This window comes from Alligator mississippiensis, chromosome 1 (genome assembly GCF_030867095.1).
Source record: "Alligator mississippiensis isolate rAllMis1 chromosome 1, rAllMis1, whole genome shotgun sequence".
Classification (NCBI taxonomy): Eukaryota; Metazoa; Chordata; order Crocodylia; family Alligatoridae; genus Alligator; species Alligator mississippiensis.
Window position 1 is genome coordinate 270,624,506 of NC_081824.1, and position 18,063 is coordinate 270,642,568.

The window sequence follows — 18,063 nt, forward strand, 5'->3', positions numbered from 1 at the left end:
GGCATTTTATGTAATCACATTTATAGGCCTGTAAACAGAATAGTGTGTGTCCAGAAGTACTTTTCCTTTTCAATTATTTCTACTGAAGCCAAGGAGAAGCTATATGCTCAGTAGAATTTGAATACGTATATAACTCCTATTTTACTTGGTTTCCATATTTCTGAAGCACAAAGAGTTATTTTCTGCTTTCAGAATACAGCCCAACATTAGTAGCTTTCAATCTGAATACTGTTGTACAGCTAAAAGTGCCTTTAAAAAATCCTTTGAATCCATTTGTCTTTTTTGAGGCTGTCACTAGAATCATATGACTTTTGAAAAGGCACCTAGACTGTATCATTCTCTGAAATAACACATCTTTGTATTCCTGAAAATACATCTGGTAATGCATAGAAATGTATAAGATAAGTCTATGCTGTTCTTTCTCAGTGTTTAAAACCGTATGGACTCCATTCCCTTTATTTTTGTTCATGAGCTAGTGAGAATGTGCTGAACAGGGGGGGAGAAAAGGTTTTTTTTATAGAAATGTTCCCTTGCTTGATTTTTCATGCTGTGCTCTCAAAGAGCCATTTATGGTTAGTAAAGATGACAAATGTGTTTGTTTAAACAAACCAAATCAACAGCATGACAAATTATAAGCCCTGTTTGTTTGTTTGTTTGTTTGTTTTTCTTTCTTTCTTTTTAAATCAGAAGTGTGCTATATCTTTGGGGCAGGAAGGGTAGTTCAGTTCAACAGTTGAGTTCAGCATCTTGGTTTCAACAGGATGTTGTTAATTTGGGTTCTGTATCCTCCTTTACTGGAGAGGATTCCAACCCACTTCTCCCACCTCCCAAGAGAATTAGGAGTAACTAAGACAGTGCTTTAAACACTAAGTTACAAGCAAGAATTAGTCTCTTACAATACAAGCTACAATTAGTCTCTCTTAATTTAGGCATTCATCAACACAGGGACAAAGTAAAACAGTTCCAACAGAAGGGATCAAGGTAGGTCTCCCTTAAAACATTTCTTTCCATTAGCAACAAGGGCACTTAGCCAAGGCATAGGACACCTAAATTCAAATCTTCTGCTTGATTTAGGCAGGGATCTGAACCATAGTCTGCCACCTTTCAGGATAGTGCCCTAAACAACAGGGTATCTTGAGGTGAAAGTCAGGGGCCTGCCTATTTGTGCTGTCCTACTTTTATATGAAATACTTAACTGAGTGAAACAGCTCACTTTTAAGACCCCTGTCTTAGTAGCCATAACCCTGTCTGGATAGCAGAACTCCTGGTGTCCAGTCCATGCTTCAAGGAATATTTGGTATAGTGTATGGTATACATTAGTGTGAAGATCAAACATATTTATAAAATTGTACATGGTTACATAGGCATATTCTCTCAACATCTTGCCATGTTGGTGTCATGCTGTGTTGTTATAAGACCTCAAAATTCTACACCTCCATTCTCCTAGGAGAATTCCCTAATAATACATTTTATTTCTAAATAAAAGATAGCTTTTATTGTAAGCAGTTTATGATATAAATGTAAATGTTTTAAAAGTGCTTATACTTTTAACAAGGGCACCTAAGCAGTACACTTACATATTAGAAATGCAAGATATATATGCTGTATATAACATAAGAACAAGAGGAAGAAAACCTGGCAAGCCCTACCTTCATGAAGAGCAAACTGTAACTACAGACAGGAGGAGCAAATCAAGTAACATTTTTAAAAAATGTGATATCTCGATTCAAAACCAAATGTATTCTCTAAATACAACCACAAGTTCCACAAAAAATAGGGACGTCAATAGCAGTAGTTAAAAAATAAACAAACCTGCATTAATTCTGGCATTAAGATACTGAATAAATGTGAAGAGGTATTAAATAAGGAAATCAATGCAAAGTGTAATTATATTAAGCCCTGATACCAGTTCTCTTGTTGTTGGCGTGTATGGTTTCCTTTCATCTACACTAAGAAAATGACAAGTTGTTGAAAACAGTGGATTTATTCCTTATTCCTGCTTAGAACTGTGGACTAAATAGATGGGCTGGTCTAAACCTAATTTCTTGCTCTAATAGCAGAGATTTTCTTTATAAATTTTCCTCTAACTCTGTGTAGTATGGAGACAGTGTATGTGTCCTGGGGACGGAAAATTGTGTTAATGCTGGTAGTAATTTTTTGATACCACTACAGTAGCTTTATAGGTTTGTTCATGCTCACAGCACAAGACAGTTTCTTTTCTAGGTATCATGTTCTATTTGATGGTAAAAAGGGTAATTTCATTCAAACAAGACTTCATTGTCATTCACATTACACTCTAAGTTGATTTAACAAACTAAGCTTAATCAAAAATTAAATTATTCAAAAGGGCAAAACAATGTACAGTGTGAAGGGCTTATTTCTACATCAACACCAGATATATTTCTATAATGACACAAGGTCAGAGAATAGTGTTCCAGAAAGCAGAGCCTATGTGTATAAAATATTTATTGCAAACATATTGACTATTGCAGATGTCTCAAATACTACCACAATAAAATGTTTTAAACTAATCCTTTCCTCTTACCTTTACATTTTTGTAGGAAGCAGAAGAATAGGGAAGAGAAAGCAGGATACATACAAATCACATTTTTATGAAATTTCAGCATTAACTTGGCTCTGCTGCCTTCTGTTTGCTGGCATAGCTATCTTAGATCTTCTAACCTTCCATGCAGAGGGTCTGTTCCTTTACTGGAGCCAGCATGCATGGCAACCCATGTGATGTGTTTGGCAGCAGCGTGATTTTAAGGTGCCAAGCCCTAGAATACATTTTATTTTAAAGATCATCTTAGGTCTACTGAACCTTCCTTGGCAGCTGGTATCCTGCTTGGCCTTTTATCACCAGTCAAAACAACAAACTCCCCACACAGATACAGGCAGTGTTCTGTGGTATTCCTGCCCTTTTGTAGCTGCACCTGGTGCAGATGTGGCCTCAAATTATTACTGATAAGCTTTAATTTTTTTTCTGGAATTCCTTCTGGTTTTTTGAATTCTGATAATCAGGACATACTTGAATACTTTATTTGTACCAGCTGATTATGCCTATGCTGACCTAGAATGTTCATTTTACAGTCTGAGTTTGGCTCTCAGTTCTTGGAAGCCAGTTATCCCAAATAGGTTTGACAGATTAAGTTAATTTAATTTCAGGTTCTAAGGGAAAGGTTCCAGTGATCTTATCTACCTTGGGCATGTGCACAAGTTCACAAGACCTAATCTATGATCAGGTGATTTACATTAAGCCACATGATCATAGATCAGGTCCCCTTTTGTGCACAAATTTGCTGGTGCCAGGAATGCCATCTGAGTCAGGTGGGGCAGTGGGGATTGGGGAGGAGAGTACTAGTAGCAGGTCCTGGGGGGTGGGGGGAGTTAATGGATCCTGGTGGGGAGTGGGTTGAAGCAGCAGTATCTGATACCTGATTTTTTTCCCTTTGTCCATTATTCTATCCATGACTATACTTACAATCATAAGTAGGGCCTGGTCTAAATTGCAGGCCCAGATCACTAATATTGTGGCCTGATTGTTGTAGGGCTCCCATTTTCATGCCTAGATCCCTGGTGCCCCCCACAACTCTTGAGTGGCTGAGGAGGCTGGTTTCAGGACAGGTTTAATTGTAGCAGGAATTGTAGCTTCTCACTGGAAGAGGCAGGAACAGCAAATGGCTATTTGCTTCTGTGGGTGGGAAAACTGGGGCACAGAGGATTGAGGGCACCTGACAGCTGCCTTGGTAGATGGCCCTGGCACCAGGTAGGGGAGGGACTGTTTTGCTCCTTCTCACATCTGTTCTCTCCCTTGCCCCCAACCCCCCATGCCTGAGTTTTCCCACCCAGAGAAGCAAACAGCCCCTCTCCTATCTGGTGCCAGGGCCATCTGCCAAGGCAGCCTCCAGATGCCCCCAACCACCCACACCCCAGTTTTCTCACTTGAAGGAGCAAACAGCCCCTCCCCTACCCATCCCCAAACTCTCTCCTCCCTCTGCCCCTTTTGCCACCCCTTCCTCCCTCCCCTGGGCTACAAGGGTTTCCCCAGCCTGCAGCCACCATCTTGTTGCAATGAAATGCCATGATATGGCTGCTTGCTGGGGAGATCAAGTTTTAGGAAGATTTATACACATGGCCATATCATGGCATTTCATTGCAAATCAGTTTTCATGAAAATCACTTAATTTCATGATTTTCATGAAAAATCTGAAATTGCAATTTAAACCAGGCCCTAAATATAACTGTAATTTTCTCTCTACTATTAATGAATGGGGACTTCTCCATTAGTTGTCCAGTATTCTAAGTGCTGTCTCACCAATTCAAAATCCTGTGAACAGGTCCCTCCCCCCCCGCCATGTGAAATAGTATAAATTGTTTCCCTAGTGTTCTTCCAAAGCATGTGGTTTGTAGTAAGCCACAAAATGCTGTATCAACCAACTCATCTTGTGAGTCCCATGAGCATGCACTGGGCTCTTGAATATGCCTGATGACAATCAGATAAAATTTTAGCAACATTTCATCTATTTTACAGTCTAGTGACTGAGTATGCTTCTTTCAAATTCTGCACATGACAGATCAGGTCAGTCTGAACATCCCAAACTGAGTGCTATTGTCTGCCCAGTCATCCCTCTTAATATCAGGCTGTGTACCATGCTGCCCACAGTATTCTCTTTAAAGGATTTATATTGCTCTACTTAATTCTCTGTTCTTACTCCCAGATGGTGAACACTTTTATTACTTATTTTTCTAGGAAATGGAAAACAAGCATCTATGCAGAAAACCCTAAAAAAAAAAAAAAAAAAAAAAAAAAAATCAATAAAAAGTTTTGAGATCAAGTTCAGAAACTACATAATACTTCATGACAACCACCATACCTTTCTATGAACCTCCACAGTGCACTCAATCAGTCCAAATACATTTAGAGTCTATAGCTTTTAAAACTTTTCACCTGCCCATCAAAATCTATTTTAAACTTCTGAATATAGACTTACATGTAGTGCAGATCAGAGTACACTTTGCTTTTTTGGGCCAGGTACAGACATTACACTTTTACTTGTATAAGTTACCAGAGACTGGTTTATACCCATAACAAAAGTTTTTCACACATAGACTGGTTTAAAAATGGTGGAACCCAGTCTAAGTTTCACTGTTCCTCCCTCCCACCCCCGCCAAAGGGTGAATGTGTGTTCTGTTTGCTACAGATCAGTTCCATCTAGGCTTTCTGAATGTCTGAACCTAGCCTCATAGGGCAACAACACTCTTTACAGTCATATGTCTGCTCAGCTAACACTGTAGACTATCTCTTTTGCTCTCCCAAAAGATGAAGCAAACATGATTACTCTACCATGCAGGACCTGTGGATAGCTAGGGTGAGTATACATCCCCATTTGGCCAGGATGGTCCCAGATTTCATAGACTGTCATGGTGTCCCAGCCTATTTGCTAAAATTGAAGGAAAAGTCCTGGATTGGTGGTGCCACCCTACCTGCATGTGCCTGGCCTGGCTCATCCTAAGTAGCAGCTGGAGGCTGGGTGGGTGGGCTGGCCTGAACATTGCTACTCCTGCCTGGGGTAGGGATTGGTTTGGGCAGGGTGGGCCAGGAGAAGGGGCTAGGGCTTGGGCTTTGGCAGCTGCACAGGGTGAGCCAGGATGACTACTTGCCACCAACAGCCTCATGTCCTGCCCTCAAGCCCAGGCTGAGACCCAGGGGAGTTACTGGCAGTGATGGTGAGGCACCATATGGCTATGTAGCATAGTCTGGGAGAGCCCAGGAGGTACTGCACAGGGACTGATCCCAGCCAGGTCAAGCCTCTTTGTGTGGTGGGTGAAGCCTGGCCATGGGCCTTCACACTGTTTTGCCCTGCCTCACTGTCAGAGCTCCTGGGAGCCATAAGGTTGGGGCAGGGGGGTGTGGGTCACCCCCTGTCCCAGATTTCCTTAAAATAATATGGTTACCCTATAGATAACTGAAACATCCTCCTTAGAACTACAGCTTCAACTACTCAGTTCATGACAGATGGCTAGTTAATCTTCAGAGATCTACAGCCTAACACTTCCTGAGACCTTCATGCTCCTACTGAGTTCACAGTCTTAAATACTTTTCACTGCATAAAGTGCTTATTTAATTTACTCTTAATCCCTGTTTTAAGAAAGAACAATCAGGAAAGGGAGAAGTGTCAGAGACTGCATGAAGTTCATTAGGGACTTTGCTATTGTGATGATTTTTTATGGAAGGCACTCAGATGATTCTGATGTACCGATGGACAACAGCATAAAACTGATAGATAGATAGATAGATAGATAGATAGATAGATAGATAGATAGATAGATAGATAGATAGATAGATAGATAGATAGATAGGAATGAATAACAACAGATATTTTGATTATTTCCATAATTAGGTTTTTTCATTCAAAAGTAGAAAGGTACTTTAAAGCCACTGTACTCAAGTCTATGTTCAATGGGCCTGTTTGTTAATCTTGCCTTGAAACTATTAACAATACTTCACTGCCTAGCAACATGAAACCATGACTGTAAACCACACTAGTGATGCAAACTAGGCAGGCACTGCCTAGTTTGCATCACTAGTATGGTTTACAGTTATGGACTGGACTATAAACCACAGCAAGTGTACCTATGCCATCTAGTTGAAGGCAGTTGGTTAGAAATGGTCTAATAACACCAGGCTTCATAAATTTTCACTTCTGGAAAAAAGTTCAATCTCTTATGTATTCATTTGCTTTGTAAGGTTTCTTTACACAATAACCATCCAGAAATATTTTCACTGTTAGCTTAAAGTGTTTTAAAAAATGAGCCAGATTCACCAATACAACCTGCCCATGCTGTACTTTGCATCCAGATAATGCAAAATATCCATAAACATATTTTAAATTTGAAATGTTAAATTTCCAGGAGCTTTGTTTCATAAATATAGTGCAAAATAGTCTCAGGGTACTGGAGTATCTAGCTAATGGTATTTATTAAGAGTGATAAAAATAGACTTCAGTAAAAAAAAAAAAAAAAATGTAGCTAGACCACATGCAAGCAAAGGTTTGACCTAACTCTGAAAAAGAGCTTTAAGTAGGACAGCCTTGCTAGGTCAAGGGTCCTCATTTACTTCAGGGGATGGATGCCAAACTCTCTTGGACCACACAGGCCAGATCTGGGTGATGGGGCACCTCACAAGATAAGTTCAGACACACTAACCCAGGGGTGGGCAAAATATGGCTCGCAGGCCGGATTTGGCCTGCAAGGCCATTCTATCTGGCCCACGGGGCCCCTAAAAATTTAGAAAATTAATATTTCTCTGTCCTTGGTTCCTGTGAAAAATGACATGAACCAAGGGCAGTAGGTCCCACAGGAAGTAGATGCCCCAGTGGGGCCCACCCGGCCCTGCCCCCCAGCTGGAAGCCCCAGCAGGGGCTTCTGGCCTGGGACCATGTGGCTGCACTGTGCAGGTAAGGAGGAAGGTGGGGGGAAAGGGCAGGGGAGGAGCCTGGGGAAAACTGGCCCGGGGAAAAGCTGAGCGCAGAAGCAGGGGAAGCAGCCCTTCCTCCACTCCATGGCCAGTGCCCCGCACTGTAGCCACTTGCAGCCCACCTGGAGCTGCCTGTGCCTGCTCTGGACAGCCCTGCATGGGATGCAAGTGGCTGCAGCAGGGAGTGCCGACCCCAGGGCGGGGGAGGGACCACTTTTCCCCCCTGCTGCGCTCAGCACCACCTGGTAACCCGGCCTCACTACCAGCCTGGGCCCTGCTGGCTCCGGGATTGCCCATCAGGGCTGCTCGTGGTGACAGCAGCTGCGGCCCCACCCCCACTTGCTGCACAGGGCAGTGTTTGCCACCACCGCCTGTGGGCTGCCCAGCACATGCTCCAGGCAGGTGGCAGCAGCCAACACTGCCTGGCATGGCAAGCAGGGGGGTCACAGCTGCTGCCGCCATGAGCAGCCCTGACGGGTGAGCCTGGAGCCAGCACAGAGCCCAGGCTGGCAGAGGGGCTGGGTTACAAGCTGGTGCTGAGTGCAGGGAAAAGTGGCCCCTCACTCACCCTGTGGCCGGTACCCCACACTGTAGCCACTTGCAGCCTGTGTGGGGTTGCCTGTGCCTGCTCAGGACAGCCCCGTGTGCGCTGCGAGTGGCTGCAGCAGGGAATGCTGGCCATGGGGCAGGTGAGGGGCCGCTTTTCCCCATGCTTAGCACCAGCTTCTTCCCTGCAGGTGAGCAGGGGGTCAGAGCTGTGCACTGCCCCCTGCCTGTAGCACGGGGCTGGGAGGCACTGGAAGTGAGTGGGTGGGGAGCCAGCAGGAGCACAGGGCCCACACCGGTGTCCCAGGGCCAGTGGTAGTGGGGCCCAGTGCAGGGTGGCAGGAGCACGGGGTCCCAGACGGCAGAGGCTCTATGGAGCCAGGTCAGCTCCCCCATCTCCCTGCTGGTGCAGCCCAGCTCCACAAACCCCTGCCAGCCTGTGCCCCACTTTGGGCCCCACTGGTGCTGGCCCTAGGACATAGGACCACTGTCCTAATGTCTTGGGACCAAAGACATTGGGACATTGGTCCCAAGATGGTGACCAGGGGGCAGGGCACCTGTCAAGGGGTGGAGCTACCCATGTGGCCCTCGACAGCCTTCCAAAACAGGGTAAGAAACCCTCTGACCAAAATAATTGCCCACCCCTGGACTAACCTCTAGGCTATGTACAGATTGTGAAAAACACCAAGGCTGAGTTGATTCAACCTTTTCAGGTTAGTCTAAGCTGCACAGATCAAACCAACAAGCAAGCAAACAGGCATTCCTTTTTTATCCCAGAAATGCAACCACATGCCTGCAATGGCCCAGGCTAGAAGCCAGGGGGGCTCTGGAGCATGCCTCCCTGCTCAGAGGGAGAGGATAACTTGGGCCAAGTCTAGCCCACCCACCCTCAACTTCTATTGCATTACAGATTTGAACCTGCTTCCAATCACTTATACTAGTTTATATGCAATTTCTGTCCCTAGACCTAGTAGTGGGGTGAACAGTGGAAGTGTTAATCACTATGGGTTCCTGAGCTATTGTGTCCATTCAGGGAGCCACAGGGATTAAAGCAGATGCATTACTTGCCTCTCCGCCCCATACCTGTTTGCACCCCTGTACTTTTAAACCCTTTCAAGAGCCGTGCAGGCATGGCTCCACAGGTCAGTCTGGCTCACAGACAATATCTTTGACACTCCTGTTCTAGAGGATCTAGATGATTATAGATGGCCATCCATTTGGAGCTTATTGAAAGATTAGGGCCTGAACAAATAGATCAAGCAAGCTTTCTGCTAAAGAAAATGAATTTCTGGTGAAACTTTTTTCACATGAGATCTAGATTACCTTAAGAAAACATACATTTGAGAGACTATTTCTTTTCTGAACTGATTTGGTTCCCACAAAGAAGACAGACCTAAATGGGCATCCTTGAAAAGACAAGACATATGGTTAGGGTTATAGATGCCATCTGTATGCTACACAGAATGTTGTAAACATCTTTTTGGTTTGCACACTTTACTGCAGGTATTAAAAATAAAGATAGAACATAATGAAACTTTTGTACTGACACATAATAGAAAAGATAAGATAAACCGAGTAAAATAATAATCTCAGAGAAGGAACAATCACTGTGAGAAACAGTGACACCAGGAATCCTTTGAAAACCCCCCACCACTTCCCACCCAGAAATACAGATATTAATAAAAACTTACCAAAAAAACTGACTACTGATGGCTTTTTTTAAAGCTCTGACTCAATAACCTCTAAGCCTAGGTACAGACATTTAGGGAACTTAGGGGAAGGTTAGTTTGAGTTAAAAATGGCCACCTGATCTATGGCAAGTCAGAATGGGGGGGGGCGCTAATGGGCAGTTTGGGAGAATTGGGGGGGCAAACTGGCTTGGAGGGGATAATGGAGAAAAGCAGGATCTGCCGGAGGTATTGGGGGACTGAGGAGATAGGCAATGTCTGCAAGGAAGATTGGGGGAATTTAGAGAGCAAGAGGAGTCCACAGAGTGGACTAGAGTATTGGGGGGGGGGGGCAGGCAGAGTCTATGGGAGGGATCAGAGAGCCAGGCAGTATTCACAGGAGGGATCGGGAGGCTAGCAGGGTCCATGGGAAAACTGGGGGATCAAAAGGGCAGGCAGGGTCCCTAAGAGGGACTAGGGGGGATGAGGAAGCAGGCAGAATCTACGGGGGGCAGGGGGAGATCAGGGGGGCATGCAGGGCCCAAAGCAGGATTTGTGGCATTGGGAGGGATCAGGGGGACTCTTAGGGGCCACACAGGGATTTGAAGGAATAAGGCATTCTCTCCCCCACCCCCCAGGACCAGGGGCTATTTGTAGCCCCCCACCCCACCACCTCCAGATGAACAACCCCCCACAGAAAACCTAGCCTCCCATCCCTTCTGCCCTTCCCCCACCCTGACTTACTTCCTCAGCTCTTGGTACTCGCAAATACTGATAAAAACTGGCACTGGGGTGGCCTGTTGGATGGCGGGGGTTTGGTGGACTGTGGGTATTGGCTGGTCCTTGGGCGGGTTGTCCATCTGGGGACAAGGCCAGGGGATGGGTGGCTAAAAATAGCTCAGTACCAGAAGGCTAGTAGAGAAAGCGCAGCCCTAGGGCTGAGGCCAGCAGTTGGGTTTCCCCAGATGTGGGGATGCACTGGGAGCTGTACAGAAGTTTAGAAAAGTTAAATTGAATGAAAAATGGCCAACCCAATCTAAGTTAGACTACCTTGAAGATAGGGTTAACTAAAATTAGACTGGCCATTTTAGACTGATCTAACCTTCCTGGAACTTCTGTACAGTTCTTACTTACATCAATGTTACTAGGGTTCTAAGTGTAAGGTCCATACCTGGGCAAACTAAGTTAGATCAGGTGGCCATTGTTAACAAAATGTAACCTCCTCCTAATCTCCCCAAAGTTCTGCATGCACGCTAATATCTAGATTGTGGCTAAGGATACATGGCTATGCAAGGGAGGTCCCTTCCAGCCCTAGACTTCTGTGAATCTGTGTGAAACAAGAACCCACTTCTATAGGGCTTATAAAAGGCAGCTGGATCATAGTTCAGGGTCCTGCCTATCTCTGGCTTTATGCCTGCTTACTTTCTCCTTAAAACAAGTGTGTGGGAAGTAGGGAAGTAGGTGTGGGATACCAGATATTTGATTCCATTCATATTCTTAAGCCAGTTAGCTAGAAATCCCACTCCCCCCCACCTCCAACAATAGGCTGGCCCTATTTCTCATGGTCTAATCATCAGTTACTGCTGCTTGGGAGCAAGGAGGCCATAGATGGTCTCTCTCCAATGGTTCCCTGATGTGCTGTGTCTTATCAATATCTAATTTATCAGGCTGTGCCTAATAGTAGTATAACTGGAGCTGGGAGGCTGGGGGATGGTAGAAGTTTATTGAGAGACCTGCCCTGCATGTTGATTCAAAGCAGGTGCCAGATTGTCAGTTCCCAGGGAACCAATGTCACCACCACCACTGTCTACACAACACTCCCTGTTCAGGGAGCTTTCACTGAGGTTGCAGGTGCCACAACTGTGGTAGCCCCTGTATGGGGAGTTAATCTCGTGCTTCCCTCCTGCACTCTTGTGCTGACCAGGGTGCCAAAGTCACACCTCCAGTTGCTAAATAATTAGCAGGAATACACAGCAATTCCAAATATTAACTATTTCCTCTTTGTATATTATTTTACAGTCATGTCATGGAATAACATAAGCTACCTAACTATCAAGATAGGATCAATATCTAGTTAGAAGTAGGTATCAACTAGGGTACCCTAGGTGTCTGTCCTGGATCTGGTATTGTTTAACATCTCTATTAATGATTTGGACAGTGGGATTGAGTATATACTTAGCAAATCTACAGACAGCACCATGTTGGGTAGAGTTGCAGACACTCCAGTCCTCTGGCTAGACCCGTTCTGGATTTTGAGCCCCGTCAGTCCATGGCAGGGCTCAAGACACAGATCAGACCTAGCCAAGACATTTTTGTGCCCTCAGGCACTATTGGGACCTCCTACTTCTCTTGACAGTCCCAAACCCAAACCACTGGTACAAATCACAATACAATCCAAAAGCCTGCTTGCTGTAAAAAAAGCTCTCTCCCCACTGGGTTTCAACATTACAGAAGATCTCTGCAGGGATCACCAAGCTCCATCCCCATACTGGGTACCACTTCCCTGCAAGCTGTAGGAATCTTGGTTGTAGAGCTCAGGGCATCTTGAGTCAGCCAAGCAGTCTCCTCAGCCTTCCTGTTCAGGAGTTCTCACACCTTCAGCTTTCAGGGCCAGACTGACTACCTGCTCTCAGGCCCTGGCTTCATGTCTCTCCTCAGCCTAGCCCATTTGGCCACATGACTGCAGACACTCACAGGTCTTTGGGCCTGATGACCCTCCTGCTCTGGCCTAGGAGGGCTTAACTTAGCAGCCTACAGCCTTTTGCTCCTGGGCTGCCTCCCTGTCTGTCTTAGTGCTGTTTGCTACTCTGTCTCCCCTCTGTGTGTGTTACCATCCGGGGGTGGACCTCTAGTTGGATCTAGCAGTCTGTCATCTTGCTGGCAGCATGTTCATTAGCAGCTAGCTTGCTTCCAAGCTGCCAGCCCTCCCTGATCCAGCTCAGTCTGCTTTAATTTCCTCTTAAAATAACAGGAATCTCTGGGCTTCCTGTTACACCATCCCTGGACATTTTTAAAGAGCAAGTTAGACAGATATTTGGCTGAGATGCTTTGTCATACATGATCCTGCCTTGGACAGCCTCATGACAACCTTTCCAGCCCTACTTTCCTATGATCCTGAGTCTTGAATAGTGAAAGTTTTCAGATGGGGTCATGTTTCAAATCCCAGCATGTCAAAAGCTCTGTACTAAAAGTATGTCTCCCTCTCTTTAAATTTAGCACTTGTGAACATTTCAGAAAATCAAAGTAATTTTTCTAAGCAGTTAAAATTACTGAGAGCAGCAAATGTAAATGTCATTACCCTGCCCTGCAAGGAGACTGTAATCTGTAAAGCTAAGATGGCAGTTCGGTCTCCATGCCAATTCAACCCTCTCTACTGAAGCTGCTAAATGTTATGTCAAGGCATGTGCACTAAGTACTATAATGAGGCTGTCCACTGAATTCTCATCAACCACTGAACCAACCCTGAAATAGCAACTACCATTGGTCATTACCTATTAGAGCTAGATTCAAATCACTAACCTATAGAAAAAAAGGCTCTAAATCACATTATAATGCCTTAGCTATCTAATCAGCTACAAAATAAATGTTCATTGCAATAAAATAGAATTTTATCATAAGACCAACATTAATGTTTAATGAGAACCTCACAGCTAAATCCATAAGCACCATACTGAAAATTTACTTTGTACAGTTAACCAGAATGTTACTGTGATTTGTTGCCTTTTATGGTATATGTTGTAACAAATTCACTGAAAAGTCATGCTGCTTTAAAGCTGGCTGTAAAGCATCTCTATGTCAAAGACAACTGCTGTTATTTGAAATGAGTGTTTCTCTCAAATTCACTGAGCAACTCTGCCTCGTTAACTATTCAAAATGCACAAGGAATAGAGCAGGAGTCTTATATAAAGGGGAAAAACAATTTTGTAATTAAAAAGTAATATAATGAACATATAGGCTTTAGGGCTGTTTGAAACAGCACTGTTTTGTTCCAACTTCTGTTTCACCATTTTGATGGGACAGTGTTTAATTTCGAGTTTTGCTTTGTTTTGAAAGCATTTGTTCTGTTTTGTTTAGTCTAAACTGTTTCGCCCATAGGTTATAATGGGGAAGCACAAAACTGCCTATAATTGTGTCATTTCTTGCCTGATTCAGATGAAACTTGCAGGGATGGTAGCCCCTGCTGAGGCCATGAAGCCTGCCAGCTTTCCAGGAGATAGGCACAGGGGTTTCTGGGAAACTGTACCTCAAGGTGCTGACAAGCAAAACTCATGACGTGTGACTTTGTGTGTGTATTATGTGCAGCGGGGTGAAAACTGCAGGGATGGTAGTCCCTGCTGGGGCCATGAAGCCTGCCAAGTTTCAAGGAGATAGGTGCAGGGGTTTCTAGGAAACTGCACCTCAAACTGTTCAGAACAAAACTCATGTCACTTGTAAGTGTGAAGACACAGAAAAAGCTCAGTTCAAACAATGCTTTTCATGCTGTTTTTCCATCCATCCCCCAGAGCACTGGGATTGGAAGGGACCTCAGTGAAGGATCACAGCCACTGGCTAGCTACAGATGTCAATGTCAGAGCAGTCCTTCCCCCCTCTTCCCCTTCCGTCTCCTTAGTTTCTCTTTAGCTGCAAGCAAGCCTTGCTTCAAAACTCAAAACGTTTTGAAACTTTCAAAACATTTCAACTACCCTCATTTCATTTCGAGGCTGTTTTGAAGCCTTTCATTTTGTTTTGATTTTGCTGTTGCAAGCTCAAAATGAGTCAAAACAGCGTTGAAACGAAACAGCCGGTGAGATTTCGCAGACCTAATAGGCATACAGGACAACACACAATTTTATTTTTCATTTCTCGGTGCTCCACTGCTACTTTCTTTTCATGTAGCTTTATTTTGTGTGTATCTTTCTACAAAGAAACATATATTCAGAAATACATATACTCCTTTGAGAAATGACAGGCACAGCCTTTAGAATCTTGATATATTACCTTCCTAACAGAAATTTCCACTCATTTTAAACCACACACCAAGGAAATGTTACGAGAACATTAGTTTATGATTTTAAGGTAAACAAACTGCCATGAACAACACATGTTTTTAAAACCTTCTAACTCAGTTTACTTAAGTTCAGGATTTGCTAAATCTGTAAAAGGCAAATCTATATTATAGGCATCACTGCATTTCAAATTACTGCTAGCTTTGACTATATCACCAAAGAAGGTAACAAATAGAAATCTTACATTAAATTATATATACTTACCTTACATGCTCCATGACTGAAAATGACTCAATTGCTTAAGATATGGTGAAAATAATTTGCAAAACTCCCTGGCTAATGGTAAAAGTAGAACAGAAAAAATAAAACAGCTGCAAACTACTTTTTTTAGTGAAGGAAATACTCATCAATCCCCCTAATTATACCTATACGGCTGTATTAAGGCATAGGAGCTTTGGGGCAGATTTTAAAAAGATTCAGCCACCTGTGTTCAAAATTGTGATTCCTTAACCCCCAGCAGCCACCTAACTCTACCTTAAAAAGCTATGGAATTTAAGTGACTAAGCTTTCAACCTTACAGTTCACAGGCACCCAAACATGTGCATGTTTCCCCTGTGTGAGTTCCTCTAACAAATCCGTATTGCACACCTATCCAATCAAACTCCTTTCAAATACAGCAGTGGCTACCTCTATCTTTTAGAACAGTGGTGGTGTTAACATTTGCCCTTATACAATAGGGAAATGGTTAGAGCAGTTACCTAGGATACTGGAGACATGGTTTTAACAGCCTCTTCTCCCTAAAAGCACTCAAGCTCGATGCACCCCTGACCTACCAGGAAACAATCCTTATTACCAGAATGGCACACTCTACCTCTCCTGTTGCAAGTGTTTCTTCTGGGAAGAAAAGACTTCAAGAATGGGTGGAAAGAGAAGGGGGGCGGTATGACTATCCTAGAAATATTTGTGATTTTATCCCACTACTGTTTAAAGTAAGTGAATCAGTACTTCAACAGGGGATTAGACTCCCATTCCCTATGTGCTAAACCTAACCACTAGGCTACAAGTCATACTCTCTTCCCCCTCCTTCTCTCTAGCCCAATGACTCTTTAATTCATCTCTGCATAGTGAAACAGCTTCAACAACAATGACTGCGAGTGGACCAAACCTAGAATATCCTATACGCTAGTAAAAAGGCAGTCCCTAAGGAACTGCAAGGGTTCAAATCTGCCCATAAAATTCAGGTTTGAACCTGTTCAGACAGAGGAGGAATAAAACTTAAACCCTGGGAAGTGTTCTAACCACTGGATATATTTTTTCTGGTGCTGTATGTACCCATGTTTTCTATATTTAATACTTGAACATGCTTATGTTCATTTAAATGATGTTTTTGAACACCCTTCCCAAGCTTTTCTGGGTTCAAAAAGTAATTGAAAATGGTAGGTGGATTGTTCAGTTACATTTTTAACCCTAGTTTTGTCCTAGGATTCTGTGGAAATATTTTGAAGCAAATGATTTTGATCTCTTGATTATCTGTATGATAAGGTTTAAAAGATCAAACAGCTGCTACAGACTGGGCCAGATTTTTAGACAGAAATGACATTTCACTAAACTGAAGATTCCAAGGCTTTTGCCAGAAACTATACAAATTTGACAGAATTTGGCTGAAGATCACTGGAAAAATCAAGGGAGATACTAAAGTTAAAAAGAAAAACTGTGGCATAGTGGAAGAAAGAAGAGAAGCTGTGAGAACAAATTAAATGAATCATTTTTTTTTTCTTTTTAACATTTGTATCTTCCTTGGTCTAGTAGTCAAATGATCTCACCCTTGACATTGCAACATGCTCCATTCCACTCCCATGGTTACATTGCTCCCCCTCATCTCTGCCACACAAATGCTGAAGTAAATTTACTAGTCAGACTCCATTATAATCCCATGCTGCCAGTGCACTGGGACATATTCTACCCACCATTAGCTCAATTCCCCTCAAGATATCCAATATGGTCCACCCTTTCAAAATCCTTTGACTTTTCTTTTCTTACTCAATGGCAAGAAGAATGGTCAGCACAAACACTAAACATGACATCATCTCTGACCTTACACTCAGTCAACCGGGAATTCAGTGGCCACACTGTTATTGAGTACTTCTCAACCATTTTGTACCTGAATAGAGTCACTATGCCTCAAACCTATACCAATGGGGCCTTTGCAATGACAACAAATGCCCTTGTGGGCAAATTCAAACCATGTCCCACATTGTTGACTCATGTTAATTTATTATGCTACCTGGTCTCCTTCAAACTCCTCACACTGGTGGCGATATCGCTCTAAGATGGCTGAAACAATGTGCCAAAAACGCATATGCTAAATAAATAAATTGTAACATATGCCTTGCCGTGTCCAAACATAGGCTGTAGTAGGTAAACACGTAGGGCATTTATATACATACCTCGTTTAATTGAGTCTGCTCTGCACACGAGGTGATGCGCAGTGAGTCACGTGCAGTTGTACAAGTGGTGAACTGCATGTCAGCATGCAGAAAATGGCAGTGGTGCACTTTTGAACTAAAACACCTTTGATGTGTTTTAATTCATAAACATGCCACTGCCATTTTCTCAGCGCTGATGTGCATTTCACCTTTTATACAAATATATGTGCTGCAGTGCTGAGTGGTTTTAAAGGTGCCCAACATTGCAGCGCAAGCATGTTTACAAATGCCCCTACTCTGTCAAGCATTTGATCTTGGCTTTTGTTGCAAAAGCTACTCTGATAGGAAATTGCTTCTTATGTGTCTGAAAAGGTAGAGCTGTGTCCAATGAGCATAATGCAATACTTGGCAAAAGCTGTTGTCTGGTAGGCTTTCCTGTTATCACTTTGAAGTCTATTGTGTTTTCATAAAGTCTTTTAAGTCTCATGTCATTGATTAAGCTAATCTTTGGATGCATATTCTGCAACAATCACAATCATTCCCACCTTAAGCATGAGACTGAGTGGAGGCAAACTGCTTAGTGACAAACTGCTCAGAAACTTGACTGGGTGTTAGATATCCTTGGTACCATTTTTGTTACCTGCGTTATCTATATTTATGTATACAATTTCTTCTCTGATAATTCTGACAATGATGTCCTCATTTATAGTATCAGTGTTCATTTTATGGCAAAGTCATAACATTTTAATTTGCAGGAAAAGGTATCCTCCGAAACTGTCATAAACCAACTTGGTTAGGTTGCCCTCTTTTAAAAGTTTTTTGTTATTCTCATATGATCAAATCAAAGCAATCTCCAAAGGTAGCTCCATAGGTAGGCTCTATATGTAGGCAACATCCTTTGAAGTGATCACCATTTTCTCAATAATAAAGTCTCTTGCATGGCAGTACTGGCACATTAATGA

The 18,063-nt window shown here is 43.2% G+C and overlaps 1 protein-coding gene across 4 annotated transcripts in view; it reads right to left on the reverse strand.

Annotated features, from left to right (window-relative positions):
- CADM2 (cell adhesion molecule 2) overlaps window positions 1-18,063 on the reverse strand; it is a 1,138,796-nt gene that overhangs the window by 526,481 nt on the left and 594,252 nt on the right. Inside the window, exon 1 of one of the 4 annotated variants that reach the window (XM_059720621.1) lies at window positions 2,546-2,657. The exons of 1 other annotated variant lie outside the window; for it this stretch is intronic. In XM_059720621.1, coding sequence (XP_059576604.1) covers window positions 2,546-2,627 — 82 coding nt within the window. In that variant the 5' untranslated portion in view covers window positions 2,628-2,657. Of the gene's footprint in view, window positions 1-2,545; window positions 2,661-18,063 lie in introns of those variants that run through there. 2 more of the 4 variants (XM_059720618.1, XM_059720620.1) reach the window with 2 other exon arrangements.